Here is a 22,139-nt window from a genome sequence, read left to right on the forward strand (position 1 = left end):
AGGACCTGAGTTTGATACTTAGCACCCACATGGTTACTCACAACCATCAGTAATTCCAGTTCTATGGGATCCAACACCCTTTCCTAGCCTCCCTGGGTACGAGGCACACACACGATATAGACACGCATGGGGGCAGAAGACCAATATGCATAAAGTAATGCACTACTAATATTCAAGACACAGGTTTCAGTTTTGGAATGTGCACACCACAGCTTAATCACTGATACAACCATAAGTGCCCCTCACTGTCTCCAACAGTGAACATCCAGCTCCTCGTTCGTCATCGGACACTCCGGGCATCACTGGAAACTTCCACAGTAAACGTTCTACTGAGCAGATGACAGGGGTCTGAGGCTCCGTGGAGACTTTAGAGAAGCTGTTTCGAGGCTCCAGTGAGCTCCTCAGACCTGACACATGATCTGAGATGCTCGAGGACTTCGGGATTTCAATTCTTACGCTAACAACCTACTCACTGGCAAACTGTGCCATGAGTTTAATATTGATATTAATTTTATTTTTCTTTCGTTTTAAGTGAAAAATTGCCGTACACTCTGAACTGTTTAAGCAACCAACATAAGGCAACTCGGCACCACCTGACACGAGCAAAACTGAAGCAAAGTCTGCAAGACACTGGTTTTCACGTTAAAGAAAATAACCCACCAGGAAAAGCATCTCCTATCGTCTTCAACAGTACTCACCTTTAATTCTAAAGGAGGAACTTCTTAGAAATATTGAGTGAAAATAATTAATGATGCTAATTAAGGAATTTTATATACTTTTCCAAAAAAATTCTACTATTAACAGTCACACTCCAACAGTTCAGCAAAACCACATTCTACAGAACTCCTCGGCTAAGGTATTTAGTAAGAGCCAGGTGCAGTGGCTGAAGGAAAAGCGCCATGAGTTCAAAGCCAGCCAGGGCTAAAAAGTGAGACTAAACAAAAATCCTTCCATACAATTAAACTGAATCACTTACTGCAAGCAGCCCACCCTGACGGCTACAGGAACATGGGGGAGCTGTGTGGCCCACTTCAGCGTCACGTCCTGGTAAACATGCAGCATGTGGTCGTGGTTCCCAATCAGGGTGTTTACTGTGCCTTCAGACACTGCAGGTGAAGATACAGAAAGAAAGTATGAAAAGGGCCGTTCAGAAGGGTGGTATGCTGTGGTCTCTTCCGTATCACACACTAATTGTATTACCTTGGTTTTAACACATAAAGATTTTAGGTGATAAGATATTTAGCTTGGCAAAAAAGAAACAAACCATTTCAAAGACAGAAGTGCAGATATCAGCCAAGGTGTTTGCATTTCATCTAGAAGGTCTGAATTCTATTAACATATCACACATCTAAACTGATGATTGACAGGCAGTCATTGCAAGCCATCCTGTTAGACAGCGTTGCTCTGCTTAGAAAAGAGTGACGTTCTCATGGGAGGATTCTTGAATAGTCGCATTACGGACAGCAGTATGAGCTGGAAGCCCGTCTACAGGGACCTTACAGAGTCAAGGGCTGGCAGGACCACGAGTGCTTTCTATCAAACGTCTACAGAACAGTGAAGAAAGCTATTTTCCTAGACGTTTGAAATGTGTCTGGGTGTGGCATTTTCTGATGTGTGCACGTATGTATACGACAGAGTCAGAAAGGATAACAAAGTCTTCACACTCACCTGAGCAATACGGGAGAAAACAGCTGGGGCTACAGTCGAGCTTCTTCATGAATCGAATCTGCCCGTTATCCTTCAGGCAAAAGAAGTTTCTCTCACCAAGCACAAAAACAGAAGACGCTGACTGGTTAAAGGGGATGATACAAATGTCAAGAGCTTGCTCGCCGATGTTCAGAGTCCAGTCCACCTGCAAAGCAAAAGCCAGCAGTGGTGGAGCTATTAAAACTACTGTGCCCATCACTTTCATATCAGCGAAAATGAAGAAACTGCTTTACAGCAAACCAAGATGTCTAACTTCTTAGTTTTGTTTTGAGGCCGGCTTGCTTGCCATCACTGTAGTTAGTATTTTATAGGTTTGATCCGATCCCTTACCAAGTGATATTAACTACTCAGAGATTCCAAAGCATGCATCAGCAAAGTCACCTATGGAACAGTGGAAGAGTGGTCGGGGGCACTGACATGCAGTAACATATACACAAAAGGCTGCACAAGTTCTGAATGCTCTCCGTACAGAAATGACAGTGGCTAGAGAGATGGCTCAGCAGGTGGAGGACCAGAGTCAGGTTCCCAACCCCCACATGGTGACTCTACCTACAGAGGACGATGGCCTCTTCAGACCTCCACAGGCACACACAGACACACATGTGGTATATGGATGCACATTCAGACAAAATATCCATGCACATACAATAAAAATAAATATTTATTAAAAATGATAAATTTTGGAGATTGATTTTTTAGACCTGATTTAAATATTAAACAATGTACACATTAATCAAAACATCACATGGCAATCCATATACATGTTCATGTTTTATATATCATTGTAAAAACAAATTTAATCTTTTAAAGCTATGTTTATCTTGCAAATCAATAAATCATACTCAATAAAACCCATAGTTAATATTTCTGTAAACATGGTGTTTTGCAACAAAGACAGTTCTAAAATGTATCCATGTGTAGTCCTGCACTGAGTCGTCACCAAGCGATGACAGGAGTACGGGCAGATCGGCTCCTCGACACTAGGAACTACCCGGGGAGAAGTCTACTTCCGTGGAGCATGCTCTATTTCCAGTAGATGCTTCTTAAAACAACGAAAGGACAGACAGAAAGTACGTGCAGAATGTTTTTAGAAGAGTTCAGCAAGAGTTAACATCTTAAATTGATATATGTGTAAGGATGCACGTGAGGATGGCTTCACAAGAAGACAAAATCTACACCAAGACATGAACAGCTCAGTGAGCATCGAATAAACTAACACCAGTAATCTGTAAAAAGGGAAGAAGCCCGAGCATGGTGGCCCATGCCTATAACTCCAGCATTCGGAAGGACTGAGAGTTTAAGGCCAGGTGCTTGTGGCTGGGGAAGTCCTCAGTGGACCCCATCAGTTACAACACTGATATGCCCTGACAAGATGGGCTCCAGGCAATTGTGGCATGACATTATGGGGACATCAAACCACCGCTGGTTCTAATTGCTCCTAAGATCCGGGCAGTGGTAGCGCATGCCTTTAATCCCAGCGCTCGGGAGGTAGAGGCAGGCAGATCTCTGTGAGTTTGAGGCCAGCCTGGCTTACAGAGCGAGTTCCAGAACAGCCAAGGCTGTTATACAAAGAAACCCTGTCTTGGGGGTGTGGACAGCGACCCCAAACAGAATATTAACCTTCATCAGGTGGTGAAAGGAGACAGAGACAGAGACCCACATTAGAGCACAAGACTGAAATCTCAAGGTCCAAATCAGGAGCAGATGGAGAGAGAGCACGAGCAAGGAACTCAGGACCGCAAGGGGTGCACCCACACACTGAGACAATGGGGATGTTCTATCAGAAACTCACCAAGGCTGATGGAGGAAGGTCATTGGTTAAAAAAATAAAGCAACTGCTTGGCTGGCCATAGGTTAGAACACAGGTGGGTGGAGAAAACAGAACAGAATGCTGGGAGGAAGAGGAAGTGAGCTCAGACTTGACAGCTCTCCTCTCGGGAGCAGACGCCTCAGAAGAGACGCCATTCCCCGCTCCCAGGCAGACACACGGGATGAAGCTCCGACCCAGGATGGACGTAGCTAGAATCTTCCCGGTAAGACCGGTGCTCACAGTTTATTAGAGATGGGTTGATCTGGATATCAGAATTAGCCAGTAAGGGCTAGAGCTAAAGGGCCAAGCAGCGTTTAAAAGAATACAGTTTCCGTGTAATTATTTCGGGTAAAGCTAGCCGTGCGGGCGGCCAGGTGTGGGGACACAGCCCTGCCACTCTTATTACTACACAAAGCCAGCTGGCCCGGGTCTGAAAAATCATGGGATAAAACCGGACTCACTGAATATAGCGGACAATGAGGATTACTGAAAACTCAAGAACAATGGCAATGGGTTTTTGATCCTACTGCATGTACTGGCTTTGTGGGAGCCTAGGCAGTTTGGATGCTCACCTTACTAGACCAGGATGGAGGTGGATGGTCCTTGGACTTCCCACAGGGCAGGGAACCCTGATAGCTCTTTGGGCAGATGAGGAAGGGGGACTTGATCGGGGGAGGGGGAGGGAAATGAGAGGCAGTGGCGGGGAGGAGGCATAAATCTTAAATAAATAAATAAATGAATAAATAAATGAATGAATGAATGAATGAATGAATGTGGAGAATAAGTGACTTTGTGATGGAGGAAGGTCATTGGCTAATCAAGAAACTGCCTTGGCCCATTTGATAAGCCAGCCTTTAGGTGGGTGGAGTAAACAGAACAAAATGCTGGGAGGAAGAGGAAGTGAGCTCAGATGCCACGCCACTCCTCTCCAGGGCAGATGCGATGAAGCTCCGACCCAAGATGGACGTAGGCTAGAATCTCCCTGGTAAGTCACCACCTCGTGGTGCTACACACATTAATAGAAATGGGCCAAGCAGTGTTTAAAAGAATACAATTTGTGTGTTGTTATTTTGGGGCATAAGCTAGCCAGGCGGCTGGGAGCTGGGTGGCAGGAACGCAGCCCCGCAGCTCCCACTACAACTCTGGGATGCTGACCTTAAATAGGGACATCTGTATTACTACTCCAAAGCCAAAGGATCCTCAGGAAGAGAGAGGGGAAAGGATATAAGAACTCGATACTGGGGAGGAAGGGCATGAAAGATACCTTCTGGACATGCAGGGCTACTGCACTCTAGAACTCACCGTGGCTATGTCTACCTGCACAACAGCGACCTCAGATCAGGCCTGTCGCCCTCTGCCATGCGTGAATAAAGGGCTCTCATCCCCCACACACGCACTGCACACGCGCACTGCACATGCGCACTGCAGGACAATGGCAATTACTGAGAGCTACTCATCGTTCATGGTGTAGACTCTGCTAAGTTACCCACGTTTCTGTAAATCCCCACTCAAGTTCATACAAGCTGTGGTGGATGAATGGAAATGGCCCCATAGGCTCAGAGAGTGACACCATTAAAATGTGTGGCTTTGTTAGAGTAGGTGTGGCCTTGTCGGAGGAAGTGTGTCACTGGGGATAGGCTTTGAGGTTACAAATGTTCAAGCCAGACCCAGTGTCACCGTCTCTTCCTGCTGCCTGCAGCACAGAAATAGAATTCTCGGCTTCCTCTCCGGAACCACGTCTGCCTGCATGCTGCCATAACAATAATGGGCTAAACCTCTGAACTGTATGCCAGCCCCAGTTAAATGCTTTCCTTTACCATAGTTGCCGTGGTCATGGTGTCTCTTCACAGCAATAGCACACTAACACACAAGCAAACACAATTACCTCAGGAGGTTCAAATAAGACTTAAGGTACCCAAGTAGGAGAAGCCATGTTGGGGTGAAATGTTTCAGTTAGGGAGTGGAAGGGTAGCAGGGGTTATTAAAATGCCCCAAACCTGAAATACACATGTATGGAATTGGTAAGAATAAAAAAAAATTTAAAGAGTTTAAGTATAACCTTGGATACATAGCAAGTTTAAGGCCAGCCTAGACTACATTAGACCCCTTCTCAAAAAAAAAAAAAAGGAAGGGTGGGTCCCTTTAAGAGACAAGCCATGCCCCCCCACCCCTGTACACCGCCAAGGCAGGCAGATCTTCCTTCCTGCATCAACAAGTACAAGTTATCAAATCTCTTTCACACTGCCTTCCATAGTCTTAAAAACACTTTTCATTGTACAAAAAAAAAAATCTGTCACAGTCATTCTGATATAAATATGCTGCTGTTTATACAATGCATATGTCTAAAACTTATGTTTTCACAAACCCAAAGAATTCTTGTGAGTTCCAGGGAGCCGAATTGAAGAATCCACCTTAAACAGGTCAGATATACTCCCTCTCAATTCCCTGATCCTAAATTTTTTTCCTAAACTTAACTTTGTCCTCTGTTCTGCCAATACCTTAAACAGGTGTAAGAGACACCAGACATTTCCATACCACAAACACCAGACAGGAGGAAAGAGACCAGCTATGCCAGGATGTTACCAGCACCCAGCCTTCTCAGGTTCCCCCCTCAAGATGATGCCCACAAATAAGCAGGAAGTAGTCTTGAGAATCCACCGCCCCAATCCTTTAACCTGTTGTGCCTAGCCTCCCGCCTTTTTATTATAAAAAAGAAATGGGAATATAGTGGTCTGTCTTGTCCCTTTAAGAGATATGCTCTGCCCCTCCCCCATTCTCTGCCAAGGCAGCAGATCTTCCTTCCTGCCTGCAGCCCAAGCCCTTTCCTTTCTGTCTCTCTCCCAAAGAGATAGCTGCTGCCATGGCTCCTCTCCTCTCCCCACCCCACCCCTGCCTCTGGTTCTCTTTCTTTCTCTCTCTCTCTGCCTCTCTCTGCCCTTCCCCTTTCTCCCCTTCCCCTTTCTCCCCTTCCCCTTTCTCCCCTTCCCCTTTCTCCCCTTCCCCTTTCCCCTCCACAACCCACTAAACAAATATCCAACCTCACTCTGCATGGCATGCCTATCCATCATGGTCTCTCACTGGCCACGTGGCTCCCTGCCTGGGATCCGCTGCCCCTTTTATGGCCCACAGGCCACTAGGGGAATGGTGCTATTTTATTTTTATCATTACATAAGTAAAGACTAAATCCAAAGAATGTGAAGAATCACTTTAAAGATATAGTTGGCCTTCTGGTTTTTTAGCCATGACTTTAGATATTAATCTACCTCCTTTAGGATTAAAACAGCTGATGAAAATCTGCAGTAATGAGTCTGGCCAGAAAGGGAGATGTTGTCAAGGTGCACAAAAGAACATCTGTGGGAGAGAAGCAGCACTGCAACGACAGGGGGATGAGTCCGAGTGGCACAAACTGATGCAGCACTGTGCGCATCCCTGCTGGACACGGTGGTACAAGCCACGGCACTGGCACTCGCCAGGCTGGCCCGAGAATGTCAGGAGTTAAAGGAGAGTAAAATCCGGTCTCAGAAAGGAAAAAAGGAGGAAAGGAAAAAGGAAAGTGGGGAAGGAAGTGAATCATTCAAGTAGCGTTTCATCAGATGCCAGTGAACACATGAGCACTGCATCTCCCCACACTGCAATTAGCTAGAAGTCTAATATTGATGACAGCGAGGTGTAACTCAGGTTAGTGTGTGCAAAACTAAGAGATAAAGATTCATCCGGAATAGCTAAGAATACCATTTCTGAGGCCATAATCTGAGATCTGGGATTAAATACTTTCATTCCCTAGGTACTGAGTATCATTGTCTGACTTCATAGGGAAACAGCACAGAGCCTAAGCTTACCAAGAATATTAATTTGTAAACTCCCCCACTTCCAACCAAGATGGGACAACATGATAGGATTCAGTATCTTGCCTGAAACAAGCATAAAACGCAGAGAACACATAAAACAGTGGTTTGTAAGACAATAAGAATAATGATAATGCCTTATACACAAAACAAAAACAGAACCTCCAGCCACACAAGAGCTCTTTCAGAGCAGAGTTCAGGGAGGGTGGAGCCAGAGCATAGCAAACTTACTGAACTGAGAAGATGAATTCAGAGGCCAGAGAAACCAAGGCAGTTAGAGTTGACAACACATTCAATGAGGAGACCAACCCTGGGAGACATATAGAAAGTTCACCTCTGAGTGAATACTGAGAATTCATCAGTATATTTCAGAAAGAAACTAGGGAAGGCCAGGGAACCCTCCCCCAGGACTCCAGGTAGCAGTGCCCAATATCCACACAGAACTGAATCTGTGCTCAAAAGTTTGTAGCCCCGGGGCACTGGTGGGGCACACAGAGGGATCTGGTCTCATGACTGGGGAAAATAAGCCATACAATAAGTAGTTTTTCTCCACCTAATAAATCTTTAAAACAATGTTCAAAAAGATCAAACTGTTTTCAAACAACTGTGTCCCCGGACAAAGCTTAGCCTGTAATAATTAAAAAATATCTAAAATGCAATAAAATAAAATTGACTATATCTGACATCTAATAACTTTTAAATTAACAGTCATGCAAATAAAATCAAACAGGAAATGTGATTTACAATGAAGAGAAATAAATCAGCTAAAACTAACTCAAAACTGATACAGATGTTAAGAATTAGAAAAACAAGATATTAAATATTATAACTTTCTATCTTCAAAAAGTTATATGAAAATACTGGAGATGCAAACGTTCAAACTGAATTCACAGAAACAAAATCTATACCAAATGAGTTGCATTCCACCAGAAAGAAGTTATTAGTGGTCATGATTTTAGCAATAAAAATTAGCCCAAGTGAAAGAGCAAGAATAAATGACTTTTTAATGGGAAATGAAATCACTGGATGGTAAAAAGCTGTCTGAGGCCCAGGGCACAGTCTTTGCCATTGCAAAATAGTTAATTAATTGAACAAAATGAAAAGAAAGATCTGTGAGCTGTGGGGAAGTCTTTAGCAAGTTAAGTACATGTATAATTAGAGTACTCCATAGGAAAGAGAGAGAGATGTGCACAAATTATCTAAAGATTTGATGGCCCATTTTTTATGAAAATTGTACATTCACAGATGCAGGAGATCAACAAGTACTAAATCTGAGAGACATAAAAGGGAGAAAGGAGAAGAGAAAGGGAGAAAGATGCCAGAATCTGAACTGCTCAAAATAAATGTTTAAGGGGAAAAAAGCCTAAAAGTTAAGTCAAGGACTTAACTTGTATGAACAGAGAAATATAAGGTATAAAAATTTCATACTGAAGAGATGTTTTTCTAGGTCAGCAAAATGGTTCAGGGGATAAAGAAGCTTGCTGCCAAGCATGGAGATCTGTAATCATTCCTAGGACATAATAGAAGGAGAGAACCAACTCAGTAAGCTGTCCCCTGGCAGATACACAAACACACATGTGTGTATGCACAAATACAGACACACACACACACACACATAAACACACAGGCACACATGGGTCTGGCGACACACAAACTTAGTAAGTAAGTTAATACATAAATAAATGTACAGAATTTCTTTTTAAAGAGGCTTTTACAAAGCATGAGAGTGAGGTAAGAACATGCGGTGGAGGAAGAGGGTTAACAGGAGTGGGTGGTGATGAGCCTGGAAAAAAGGGTGTGACCAGAACACACACGTGTGTGGTGTGTGAAACTGACAAGGAACACACTGTTTTTATACTGCTGTTCTGCCGAAGGCACTGTTAGACTCATAGATCGGTGTTCTCAGCCATCATCAGAGAAGCGTCCTCCTGCAGCAGACAGAACAAACACAGAGACCCCCAGCTGGACAGTATGCAGAGAGTTCGAGACCTTGGAGCACTCAGTCCTAACTGGGACTCCATCAGCCCTCCCCTCAGGCCTCAGAGAAACACAGGGAAGAGGAGGCAGAGTGTAAGAGCCAGAGAGGAGGAGGACACCGAGAAACAAAGTGCTCCAAACATGGCAGGATGGACACACACACACACACACGTGCAGAGCCTGCACACGTCTGAGCCAGATGGAGCCCATTGCTGGGAAGGGAAGCAGATACAGCCCCCATCCCTATCCCAGAGGCAATTTCCAATGGCCAAACCACCTAAAAGGAAAAGCTCCGTTTTCTCCACTGGAGTTTCACTGGGTATACAAGTCACAGTTAAGGCCAGGCTCCAAGCCCAGCAATGACGGCCAATAGAAAGCAAGCTCAGTAGCGTTTCTGGAGGGATCTTTGTCTCCTAGGCTCTATTTGAGCTTTACTTTTCCCCTCGCTTTATGGATCTCTTGTTTGTATATTATGGTTTCTGATTTTGTTTTTATGGGTTTCTTGTGTTTTTACTATTTTTCCTGTTTGTTCTGTCCTGTTTATTTTATCTTATTTATTTTTATTTTTATTACTATTTTGAATGCCTGTTTGTTTTCTAATAAGAGAGACAAAGGGTGTAGATTTGGATGGGTGGAGAAGTGGGGAGGATCTGGGAGAAGTAAGTGGAGGGAAAGACATAATCAGACTATATTGTTTAAAAAAATTTACTTTCAATTAAAAAGTAAAAAAATGCTTCATCTTGATTTAACATGGGTTGGTCATATGCATCTAGAAATTCACCTGTTTTTATTTTAATTTCACATATGTGTTCTGTACCTATATCCTTTCACTGACCCCCAACTCTTCCTTCCAATCCCTCCCCTGCTCCTTTCAAAGTCCTGGTGTGTGTGTATGTACATGTGTGTTTGTGTGTGTGTGTATGTACATGTGTGTATGTGTTTGTGTGTGTGCATGTACATGTGTGTATGTGTGTGTATGTACATGTGTGTATGTGTTTGTGTGTGTGTGAATATACATATACAACCTGTTGACTCTATTTAGTACTGACCTTATTAATATGTAAGTTTTCACAGTTTCTAGTTCAGTAGAAAATAAAGATTTTAAAGCCAAGAGAGGTGGGGGAGAGGGAAGAAAAGAAGGAAGGAAGGAGGAAGGAAGGGAAGGAGAGAGGGAGGGAGGGAGGGAAGGAGAGAGGGAGGGAGGGAAGGAAGGAAGGAAGGAAGGAAGGAAGGAAGGAAGGAAGGAAGGAAGAAAAAGATGAAAAATAGACAATTTAAACAGGTGTTTGGAATTAATTTCGTGCTGGTTTACAGTCTCTTCAGTTGAAAGCGACGCTGTCTAGCCATCCACAGGGTGGTGGGGCTACCTGTGTTCCAGGGCATCATGGCATGCAGAGGAACATGCTCCACAGCTCAGCAACAGATCTTTGCCATTGGTAGAACTACATAAAGAAAACTTATCAAAATATAATTTTTATTTTCTTCCAAGAATTCTCTAACAAATATGATTATATATGGCATTATTGAAATCTTTATATATTAAAGGTCTTACAACTAGTCTTTTTCCAGAACCAAGCTTTTGCTGTTCCGTCTCCTGCTTCTTGTCTGCATCCGTCGCAAAGGCAAGCACCTGGTACCTGTTTGAAAGGGACAGCAAAGGACACATGAATTCATAGTTTAAAATGAGGATCACCTGAAACTTCAGAGGTACAAAATCCATAAACACTGTGAGAGGCATTTTCTTTAGTTCTAAAACCCACAAATTTTCAATTAAATTTTAGTGTGTTTTATTATGAGACATGATATGATATCATGTGATAATGATATCCACGTGTCGCATCTGTGAACCCAGGACTACATCGAGGCTCTCGAGAGAACTGCGTACAGCAAATAACTGGGGAAAGTTCTAGCACCTCAATACCACACACCAGAAAGAACTTAAGTACAAAAAAGAAACATGCCCTGCCCCAGACATGAGTACACATACACTCAAAAATACAAACACACACACACACAAATATGAAAGAAAACAAGCCTGGCTTGATAGTACATGTCTATAATGCTAAATTGGAGGCTGAGGCAGGAGGATTACAGCCTTAACCAGCCTGAGCTGCAAGAGCCAAATCCTTCCTAAAAAAACCAGAGAAAGAAAAGAAAAAAGAAAAAGAAAAAACACTTGATTCTAAATTAAAATCATTTGCAGTTTATATTGACAATGATGAGTTCTGTGTCTCATCCACAAGCCTGGGGCCTGGGGCCTGGGATGTGTAAATGTCATTAACAACAGGCAGACCAGGAGAGTCCTACACACACTAAAGCTTGAGGCCAAAGTCCATACATTCTCCAATCTGAATATAATTAACTTTAAAGTAGTTAAATATCAATATCAAAATGAAGGTGAACTATGTCTTAAAAGTCCATTCTATTAGTCAATTACATTCTATTAAGTGACTATAGATAGGCTTAATGAGGCCTCAAGAAAAAGGAACCAGGAGTTTTTATGCTTTTTTCCTTCCTAAATTTCCCTGGTGACTATCATTTAATTCAATCTATTAAACTTGAAAGCATGCATACATATATCACAGAACTTAATGTTTAAAGTCTTCCCAATTGTCTGATGTCTCATGCATTTTACCATTATAAATGAACCTCATAATGAATAAAGTGTGTGGTTTTAGATATAAATGGAAATGAATTAAATACATCAGTATGTTAAAGAACTATCTGAGCTGAAACAAGACTTTTGTGATATTAACCTCACACACTAAGAAAATGCACCCGTCGCCTCCTCATGGGATCTCTCCTGGAGTTACACACAAACTAGAGTTATCTGAAAGGAGGCAACTTCGGCTGGGAAAATGCCTTGTGATGGCTACTCTTGGTGGTCCACTTGACTAAATTTGGGGTGAACTATAATCCAGAAATAGAGAGCACACCTGTGAGAGATTTCCTGCTTGATTTGAAGTGGGTGAATCCACTTCCAATCTGGACCTTTGAAGAAGGAAGAAACACTCATTTGACCTAGTTTTTGGGGTGGGAAGACATACCTTTAATATGGGCCTCACCTTCTACTGGAAGCCTATACTGGAACACAGAAGAAGGAAGGTTTTTCTCTTTGTCTGTCTCCCCTTGCCTTGCTAGCACATCCATTCATTCACTGGCACAGAGCCTACTTTGCTGAGGTTCTAGCATACACAGAAGACCAGCTGAGACACCCAGCCTTGTGGAGCTGAGCAACTCAAAGATTCTTGGAGTTTCTATTCTCAACCAGTCATTGTTGGATTAGCTGGAGTGCTAATAAATTCCCTTGATAGATGACTGACAGACAGACAGACAGACAGACAGACATTTGTTCTGTGACTCTAGAGAACCCTGACTAATACAAGCCTCCATAAGATCCAGCAGTGAGGCATTTTCTTACTTAGTTATTGACGGGACCATTGTGAGTGGTGCCATCCCTGGGCTGGTGGTCCAGGGTTCTATAAGAAAGCAGACCAAGCAAGCCGTGAGGAGAAAGCCAGTGAGCAAAACCCCTCCATGGCCTCTGCTGCAGCTCCTGTTTCCAGGCTCCTGTCCTGGTTTCCTTGGATGATGAACAGTGATATGGAAGTATAAACCAAATAAATCCCTTCCTCCCCAAGTTGCTTTTTTGCCATAGTGTTTCATCAAGCAATAGAAACACTTAGACACACACGCACACGTCCAAGAGTAAGTGATGGCGTGTTATATCTGAGCACTGTACCCCTGTGGAACCCTGCTTGGCACTAGCCTGGGTGGAAAGTTGAAAAGCAGATGGCCACAGTACCGCCTAAGCTTGGCAGTCCTGGGTAAATTACACAAATGCTTTTCTTAATTTCTCAAACAAAAAATATTTATTTCCAGAGGCAACACCACAATTCCTTCCATCCAGGCAGGGGCCAAAGGAGCCCCAGAAGGAAGGGGACATGGAGATCTGCCACTGCCATCAGCCTCTGCTCGGTGGCAAACGTTGATGCGTTCTCAGCACTGACAACCTTTAAAAGCAAGACTTCCACTTACGAAGGGGGGCGGGGGGAATGAAGATGAAATCCCTATGGCCACTGTCCAAGAGATTTCTGTTTTCTTCCCACCTTGGGAAACATCATGTGGCCAAAAAACAATACCAGAAAGAGATGATGTGCAAAGTTCTAAATGCTGTCATCACAAAGAAAATAAATGGTGGGGTTGGAGAGCTGGCTTAGCAGTGAAGAGCAAACTCAGATTGGTTCCCAGAACCCACATCCAGTAACTCACAACCACCTGTGATTCCAGTTCTAGGAGACTCCATGCCCTACTCTGGTCTCAACGGCACTGCACACATGTGATACACACAAGCCCACAGAGGCACAGACATGCACATAAAAAATAAATCTTTTTAAAATAATACATAAAAGAGTTAAAGATATTTAAAATGAACCCCATTTCTGCTCCCAGAATGGATTTCTACATTCTTTTCTCTTTCCCTCTACCTACAATAATCGTTGTGGATATTTACCTGGTGGAGGAGAAAATGATTTCTCTCCAACATAACTCAGGAAAACCTGAAGAATTTCTAGCACAAGTACACTCTATGTTCCTGAGGTCCCATCTACATCTCATCTATAAGCAACTGTTTCTTCTTAAAAACCATTAGCATCCATGGCAATGACTGTATCGCTTTCCAGAAAGATTTCAGATGTCATCTGCATTCTTTGTCATTATAAAATCATTCCATTCATGCAAATTTATGGTTTTTTCACTCAATATTACATTTTATTGTCTGTCTGTTGTTGCTGGTGATTTTTTTGTTGTTGTTTGTTTGTTTGTTTTATGAAACAAATTCTCACTATGTATCCCAGCTGTAACTCACTATATAGACAATATTGGCCTCAAACTCACAGAGTTAATCTCCTGAGTGCCGCGATTAAAGACATAGGCTACCACATCCATCCATTTCATTGTCATTATAACAGGGGGTAGGCATATTAATATTGAGCATTTTCTATTCGTGGTTGGTTGGAACACACTTAATCTTCATTACAAACTGGTCAGTGCTCACATTATCTCCTAAGGACACTGACCATCCAGCAGCAGTGAGCAGCAAACTCAGGATTCAGATCAAGAGCAGCCTTCACTGGCTTCTTGGGACCAGTGTGCTACACAGCTTTTTGAATTCTTTACTTAGGTCGGTGCTGTGCTCTAAGGCATCCCAATTAAATTTTACCAAAAAAGTCAGTCTCGCCTTCATTTGCAATATTCAAGGTCTTTCCAGAAAATCATTCATCAGTAACAAACGGCCACAATAATCGTGATTCCAGAGGTAACACACAGACTCACTTGTAACTTTCCACCTGTCTGCAAGAGGAGACAGTGATGAAGGAATCTGTGCGGGCACTGTAAGCGAGAGGGCCAGGCAGAAGAGAGCCCGGGAGAAACCTGCCAAAAGCGTAGCTTTCCTGCTCGAACACCATCAGCATCCCATCCATAGACTGAATACAAATTAAATCTCGACCTAAAGAAGAATTAGAAGAAATTAAATACCTTATTTTTGATAAATTTAATGTTTAATAATCACTGTTATGCTCAAATACATCACAGTTAACTTTATCCAACAAGGTCACGTCAAGGTAGTTTCAATTTTAAATTGCAACACACTGAAAATACCAAGTTAGTAATATCAATACATATACACATGCCCCAAATATTATATTTATAAAATGTTTGTCCTTTCATTGTATGTTCAATTTTATATTCATCAGGTATTCATACTTTTAACAATATTTCTTTTATATATTATATACCCAAACCCTCAATTTCAAAATAATCCCTAAGAACAATCATAATCCTAAGATACTGTTTTCCCCAAATCTGACATATAAAAAGTAGTTCTCCAGAGGACTAGTTCATTGTCATATGTCTCTCTCATGCTTTCATATGACTTAGACATCAAGCATAGCACAAAAGGAGCCAGGGATGCCAACCAAAAGTAGAGTACATGCACAGCATGTGCAGCTCTGAATGCAAAGCCCAACACACAACATACCAGAACACAAACACGCCATACAAATGAATATGCACAATGCACACGCATGCATCCACACAGACACAGACTTGTTTTAGGTATTAGTTTTGTATAAGTCACAGTGATAGACAGAATTGAGACTGAAAGCACTGGGGCTGACAGACAATTCCTGCTTGCCCTGTAAACTGACTTTGAAGATGTCTCCACTGTCAGTAAGTATATCAGTGTTGATTTTAATACTTCTTAGAACACACTAGGATGAAGATGACAATTTCCATGACAGCCCCTAATCTAAGATTGGATGGTATAGCTCTGCGGGCTCTGCTTACGTACCTTATAGCCCTATTATGCAGGGAATAACTATACCAGGTAAAAGCCACTTAATAAGGAATAAATAAAAGGTCAATCCCCTAGTTTGTCATTTCTAGCCCAAACTTTAAGCCTTTAACTTTAAACAGTTAAATCCTATGGGGACTAGTCCGTATTGCCTTGGATATCAGTGATATTTTTATGTGTAATAAATATAAACTTTACAGTGACTTTGCTAGGAAAAATATTAAATTGTATAGAAACAAGTGATATTCTTACTCTACCTGAATAAGAACAAACATATAATTGGGCAATTTTCAAAAGGATTTTCACATGCTGCCTAAAGAGATTCAAGAGAAAGCAAGTTGATAGTTGGTGTTCATTACCACAGAGTACTGTAGCTCATAGTGACTGCCACAAGCTAAACAGTCTTGAAAAGTGTTAATGCTGCTTGAAAAAAAAAAGTCTCTCAAGGCTCCACTTCTTTTGCAGCAATTATTTGGTTGATTAGTCTCTATTTTTATTTTATTTTTATTCCATCTTTATTCATTACATCATTTGTATGTGGTCTATGTGGGTGTCCCTGCTATGAGCATGCATTCAGAAACACAGTCAATTGGTCAGCTACCCTGGCAGCCCCACCCAACTATCAGCCACTAAGATGAGGCAAGAGGTGAAACAAACGCTGTAAGGTCTCCACAAGCAAAGCACAAACTTTTTACAAGGAGCATGCTCAGATTTTCAGCAAGGTTTTAATTCCATTTTTACTATGGTCCTAATGATTTTGGTGACTCTAAAAAGTTATTAATAACCCAAGAACGTTAGTTAATTTGTAAAGTAAGTATAATTGCAAAAAGTTTCAAGTCTGCCAACTTATCATCAGCAAAGGCACCAGGACTGCACAATGCGAAATACAGTCCTTATTGAGGGATATTTGTACACTGTATGAAGCCGTATTCTTGTGACTGGTGTAATAAAAAGCTGAGGAGCCAATAGCTAGCCAGGAGGTATAGGCGGGACTTCCAGGCAGAGAGAACTCTGGAAAGAAGAAAGGCAGAGTAGCCAGCCAGAGGAAAACAGGAGGTGCAAGTCATAAGAGAGGTAATGCCACCTGGCAGAATGTAGATTAATATAAATGGGTTAATTAAGTTATAAGATCCAGTTGAGACAGCCTAAGCTAAAGGCCAAGTTCCCATCATTAATAATACGCTTCCATGTCGTTAGTTGAGGACTAGCAATCTGAAGGCAGACTGGTGAGAAAGTCCCGCTACAGGTAAGCAGAATGCAAACGGAAAAGATCATCTCCGAGAGGACACTGGATATCAGCATGCAAACTGGGAAAGAAACAGAGGAAGGAAAGACAGAATTGAGTCCTTATCATATACCAAACTCCTCAACACGGGTTTAAACATAAGCCTGCCAGAGTCCTAAAACATAGGAGAGAGGCCAGCAATGACTGGTCTAAGCAATGACTTCTTTAAAAAAAAAAAGTGCCAAAAACATAAGCAGCAAGAATGAAACAAAAAATAGAAAAGTGAACCTGTCAAACTAAAGCTGACTAGGAGAGGGGGCAAAAGTAAGAGGGCAAAGGTAAGCAGGCAGAGCAGGGGGTGTTTGCAAACCACGTGGCAAGGGCTAATCTCCAAACCACATGACGAACTTACAAGTCAGTAAGAAAATGAGTGTTTATTTTAAAAAATAGACAAAGGACCTGAAAGGAACTTTTCCTCAGAATGGATACAAGTAGCCAACACATGTATGAAAAGCTGCATCATAATCATGAGGAAACACAACTCAAAATATCACCCACACGTCTGGGGAGAAAGGAAATCCTGCCATCAGAAGCAACACGGTAACCTAAGGACATTATGCTAGAAAAGCCCAGCACGGAGGGCAAATCTGCATGCCCTCAGGTCCATGTTAAACTTTACAGGTCATTTTGGTAGAAACACAGAGTAGAAGCAGTTAGCAGTTAGCAGGCATCAGGGAACGGGCAGAGATGGGGAGAGATTAGTCAAAGGGAGAAACCTGTAGTTGTAAAACTGGTAAATGCTACCGCTGAAGAGAGAATGGTTATGCCTTGTATATGTGGAATCTGCTGAGAATCGACCTTATGTGTTCTCATATCAAAAAAATGACACTAAAAAGATAACTAAGGAGTGATAAATACATTAGATAGCTTGGTTATAGTAATTATTTCACAGTATATGCATATATGTGCAAACATATGTTTAACATATTTCAAGCATCACACGGTGTGCCTTCAATATAAAAAGCTTTTGTTTATCAATTAAACCTCAATGAAGCTGTAAACAGAGTTCCAACATCAGAAATAAGATGTTAAAGATGCTAACATGTGTAGCATATACAAACCACACAATAAATTATATGATGTCATTGGGAGGGTTTTTATTGCCTGTTTAGCTGGCCCAGGAGGAAAGAGTAGCATTATAGAAAGGAAGTGAAGACACCATCAGCAGTGGACAGTGTCTAAAGCTAACAAAAGGGAAGACAGCACAAGACACAGAAGACACATACATGCCAGGCATGGTGGCTCATACAATCTCAGTCCTGGGTGGCTGAAGCAGAGGGCTTGCCACATGTTCAAGGCCATCTTAGGCTACACACTGAGTTCCAGGCCAGCCAAGACTATATAACAGGGTCCCATCTTTTAAAATAAAATAGTAATAAATAAGTACATAAAAATAATTTTTCAAAGAAAAGGAAGCTCAGTATAAGAGCGATTCAGCTTGCATATTTCAAAAAGAAGAAAGTCCATATAATAATAAATTAAGAGCAACTGCGTGAATTTCATATAATTCAGTGTAGCCTAGATCTTGTGGCAGAATGCTAACTGCTCCCCCTATAATCATTCTTTAGCATGCCAATCATGAATTATCTCCAGGCATACAGCTATCCAAATAAAGCATACTTCTAGTCCTCTGTTAAAGACATAGCAAATGATTGATGTCGGATGACCTTACCAACCTTACCAAGAGATGGTGTTGAAGTATTTGTGGATGACAGAATGCACGGCATGCCCCTTTAAACACTGCAAATCAGTCACTGTAGCTGCTGGCTACAGGTGTGACATAAAGTCCCCAGAACCACAGCCTTAGCATAACAGGAAACAGGACTTGAAGAAAACCTGAGCCCAGGAGAAAGCTAGCACCTTTGGGCCCTGTGAGCACAGCATAAAGATCTCCTTTCCTGAAGCTTCTGCAGCACAGAGGAAAATACTTAAACTACTACATCCAAGACAGCCAGCTGCTTCTGGAGGCAGCTCCTCTAGGTCTGGGTCCAGTCCACCGATCACTGCTGTGTGGTTGGACTGCAGTCTCCCGGTCCAGCAGGTGGCACACCTACCTCAGTTCCTTCTATGACAACTAATTACGTAGGAGAATTAGACCCAGCCATGTAAACTGCTCAACACCTTCACCATGCGTACAGCTGCTTGAAGTCACATATGCGGTCTCAGGTGCTGCAGAGCCTGCAATTTCCTGCACACACACCTCACGATGAGACCTCTGTCCCAGGTTTGCTTCCAGTAGCTCCTCTTCCTTGCACCTTCCTCACCACGTCTAGAGAAATCCTTTCCCTCTCTTTTTTTTTTAGCTACGTGGCTTCCCCTGGTCATCCATGCCCCGCCCCCACCCTCCTGCCATGCCATTCTTAATTTTAAGATTTGGGGGAAAAATGACCTCATTGTGAATTTTAAAATAGTCCCTGACTTATGTAAACTGTTTAGCAATGCCTAGTCACAGTTCAGGGACAGGGATAGTTTACGGTAGAGGAGAGAGACCCAAATCTCTGAAATGAGATACAAGTAAAGACAAGGGCGAGACAGTCAAGTCAGAGGCATTTGGCTTTTCAAAGGGCAAAGTTCAGACGGAAGACACTGTCTCAAATCTCTGGACCTAAGCCTCTGAATTCTGCAGGCAAGAAATTCGCATAAATGATGGGGGCATGTGGAGTTGGGTCTGTGACTCTGAAGCAAAGCAGGTCTTCCCATAAGTCTCTCCTTTCCCTTCAACCATCCTTTGCCAGTGGTTTCTCAGAAGCCCATCCACACTTTCCTTTTGAACAGATTAACTATTGAAATGTCTTGTTTTGAATCTCTCATTAACCCTGAGCTCAAGGCAGGAACTCTGTTGCTCTTGGGTGTGAACTGTAAAATGCCCAGCTCAGGGGCTCCACAAAGAAATGTCTTTCGAGACTGTTATTCCTTTGCCGAACTACAGTTCCCAGCATTCTCCTGGATACGGACATTTCCCAGAAGCCTTTGCATTCCCCGTTAAAAGCGAAGGTCTTTACGAGTTCCCCCTCTTTTCCCTTCCCCCCTTGTTCTCCTAGTGTTTTGCACACCTGTACCTGCCTGTTGCCCCTCCCCCCATTAAAGTGCACCCACGTGGGACCGCCGCGTGTCTGTGTCTTTTCCTCGCGTAACCGCCTCCGCTTTTACATTACAGCCAAGCCAGAAATTTTATTATTTAACAACAATTTGGTGCCGTTTGACTCATCTCGACCGATTACTGCGCCCGACTTCACCTGCTTGCCACGGCCTCATCCTCAACCGTGAGTTAACCTCAATTGGCTTCCCTTCCCCCGGGGCGCTCAGAGACTGTCCGGCCGGCTTTCTCTGCTGTGTCCCGGACTGGGTAGCCAACCTCCTTTCCCACCCCCCCCTTGCTTCTTGCCCTTGGCCTAGGCCTGCGTCACCCACAACCGGGAGTTCGGTGCTTCCGGCCTTTTTCTCCTTTTTTTCTAAACTTTTCTGTCTCTGGCCCCGCTACGTTGCGGTGCTTCTCGGGCAACACGCCCTAAACAGCTTAATTGTCTCCTCCCAACCGGGGTTTCTTTCTACCCCGTACGGTTGTTGGGTTCGGGCCAATTAAGCCTTAGCAAGCCCCAAGAACACTCGGACGCCTGTGTTTTTGGCCTGCCGTGTTCGCGGTACCTTTTGGGTACCTTTTTGCGGGTGACCTTCGCTTTAGCCATGGGCTCGAGCACTCAAAGCCAATCCCTCCATCCTCCCCACTCGGGCAGCTTCTAAAACCTCAAGCTCCCCCCCCACCGCTCCTGGAGGGGCCACTCGCTCTCGCTCCGCCCAGTCGAGCGATAGCGATTGGCTCACACATTCCTCCTCCTCCCAAGGTTTGCTCGCCTGCACCTTTTCCCCTTGTCGCCTCTGGGCGCGTTGCTCCCGGAGAAGCCCGGTCCCACTCGGCTGCTGTCCCACTCGGCTGCGGCTTGCAAGCCGCCGGCCGCGCCCCCCCCCCCCCCCCCGCAGTGGACCCTGCTCGCCTTTCCCTGTTGGGTCGCACCATCGCGAGCAGGGGGGGGACAGGGGCGGAGCGTCTGGGTATGCGTGTTCCCGGGATCGCAGGTGCAACGCGATCCTCTCCGCAGGCCGCTCTCCGCTCTCCAGCTCTGCTCTTTTGCGGCTTTTTCAGAGTAATTCTTTTAACTCCTACAGCCGCCAAGCTTGAAGGGATTCCTCATTGGATTCACCTGTCACATCTTAAACCGTTTATCTCCACAGCTCAAGATAATCCTTCATATACGGTAACTCAAACTGGAGCCTGTTCTCTTAAGTTCCAAAGAACACCTGATCCAGTCCCCCTACCACAGGCTGAAGAGAACACTGGTCCCCATCCGTCGCTGTGTTAAATCCATAAATAATCTAGCTGTCGTTTGCAGGTACCCTCACTAAACACGGAGTCAAGTGGTAAGCAGATTCTCCTCTACAAACTCTTTAACATAACAGGCCAGCCACTGACTGCAGCAGTGGCCCCTGAAATGTTAAGAAATGTATGGTTAGAATCTATTTCTTTTAAGACAGTTTCTTTAAGCTCCAGGATGCCAGCCCAACCTATCCAAACAAATCAAGCACAAGCGGACCACTAAGGATAAGTATCTCCCCCAAATTTTTTAACCTCCTTTTTACTTTTTTAATCTTTTTCCTTTTACTAATGCAATTTTGCCTTCCAGCGTCTTAATGATGACCCAGCTACTCAGGAGAGCCAGACAGAAGCCACCTCAGATGACAGCGATTTCTTCAATCAGCGATCTCAAACATCAGCGATTCAAACAACCAGTAGCTACACCAGCGATCTCAAGCACCACCAATCAGCGACTTCAAAGGCCAATGGAACATTCCCTGGACCCCTCGACGCCCAAAGCCAGCAGGAAGCAGTTAGAGACCGGACTACGCCCCTACTCCCTACCCTTCAAGGTCCCCCAATTTTTTTTCTTTTTTAATCAAACCAAAAGGGTGTAATGTTATTCCTTTGCCGAACTACAGTTCCCAGCATTCTCCTGGATACGGACATTTCCCAGAAGCCTTTGCATTCCCCGTTAAAAGCGAAGGTCTTTACGAGTTCCCCCTCTTTTCCCTTCCCCCCTTGTTCTCCTAGTGTTTTGCACACCTGTACCTGCCTGTTGCCCCTCCCCCCATTAAAGTGCACCCACG

The 22,139-nt window shown here is 43.5% G+C and overlaps 1 protein-coding gene across 4 annotated transcripts in view; it reads right to left on the reverse strand.

The window, feature by feature from the left end:
* The window catches only part of Bbs9 (Bardet-Biedl syndrome 9), a 440,450-nt gene that overhangs the window by 291,321 nt on the left and 126,990 nt on the right, over positions 1-22,139 (reverse strand). For all 4 annotated transcript variants that reach the window (XM_075966515.1, XM_075966512.1, XM_075966513.1 and 1 more), the window contains exons 6-9: positions 14,674-14,848; positions 10,892-10,976; positions 1,669-1,852; positions 977-1,106 (exon numbers count right to left, since the gene is read on the reverse strand). In XM_075966515.1, the coding sequence (XP_075822630.1) occupies positions 977-1,106; positions 1,669-1,852; positions 10,892-10,976; positions 14,674-14,848 (574 nt within the window). The remainder of the gene's footprint in view (positions 1-976; positions 1,107-1,668; positions 1,853-10,891; positions 10,977-14,673; positions 14,849-22,139) is intronic.

The sequence above is a fragment of the Microtus pennsylvanicus genome, chromosome 3, assembly GCF_037038515.1.
Source record: "Microtus pennsylvanicus isolate mMicPen1 chromosome 3, mMicPen1.hap1, whole genome shotgun sequence".
NCBI classification, from domain to species: Eukaryota; Metazoa; Chordata; class Mammalia; order Rodentia; family Cricetidae; genus Microtus; species Microtus pennsylvanicus.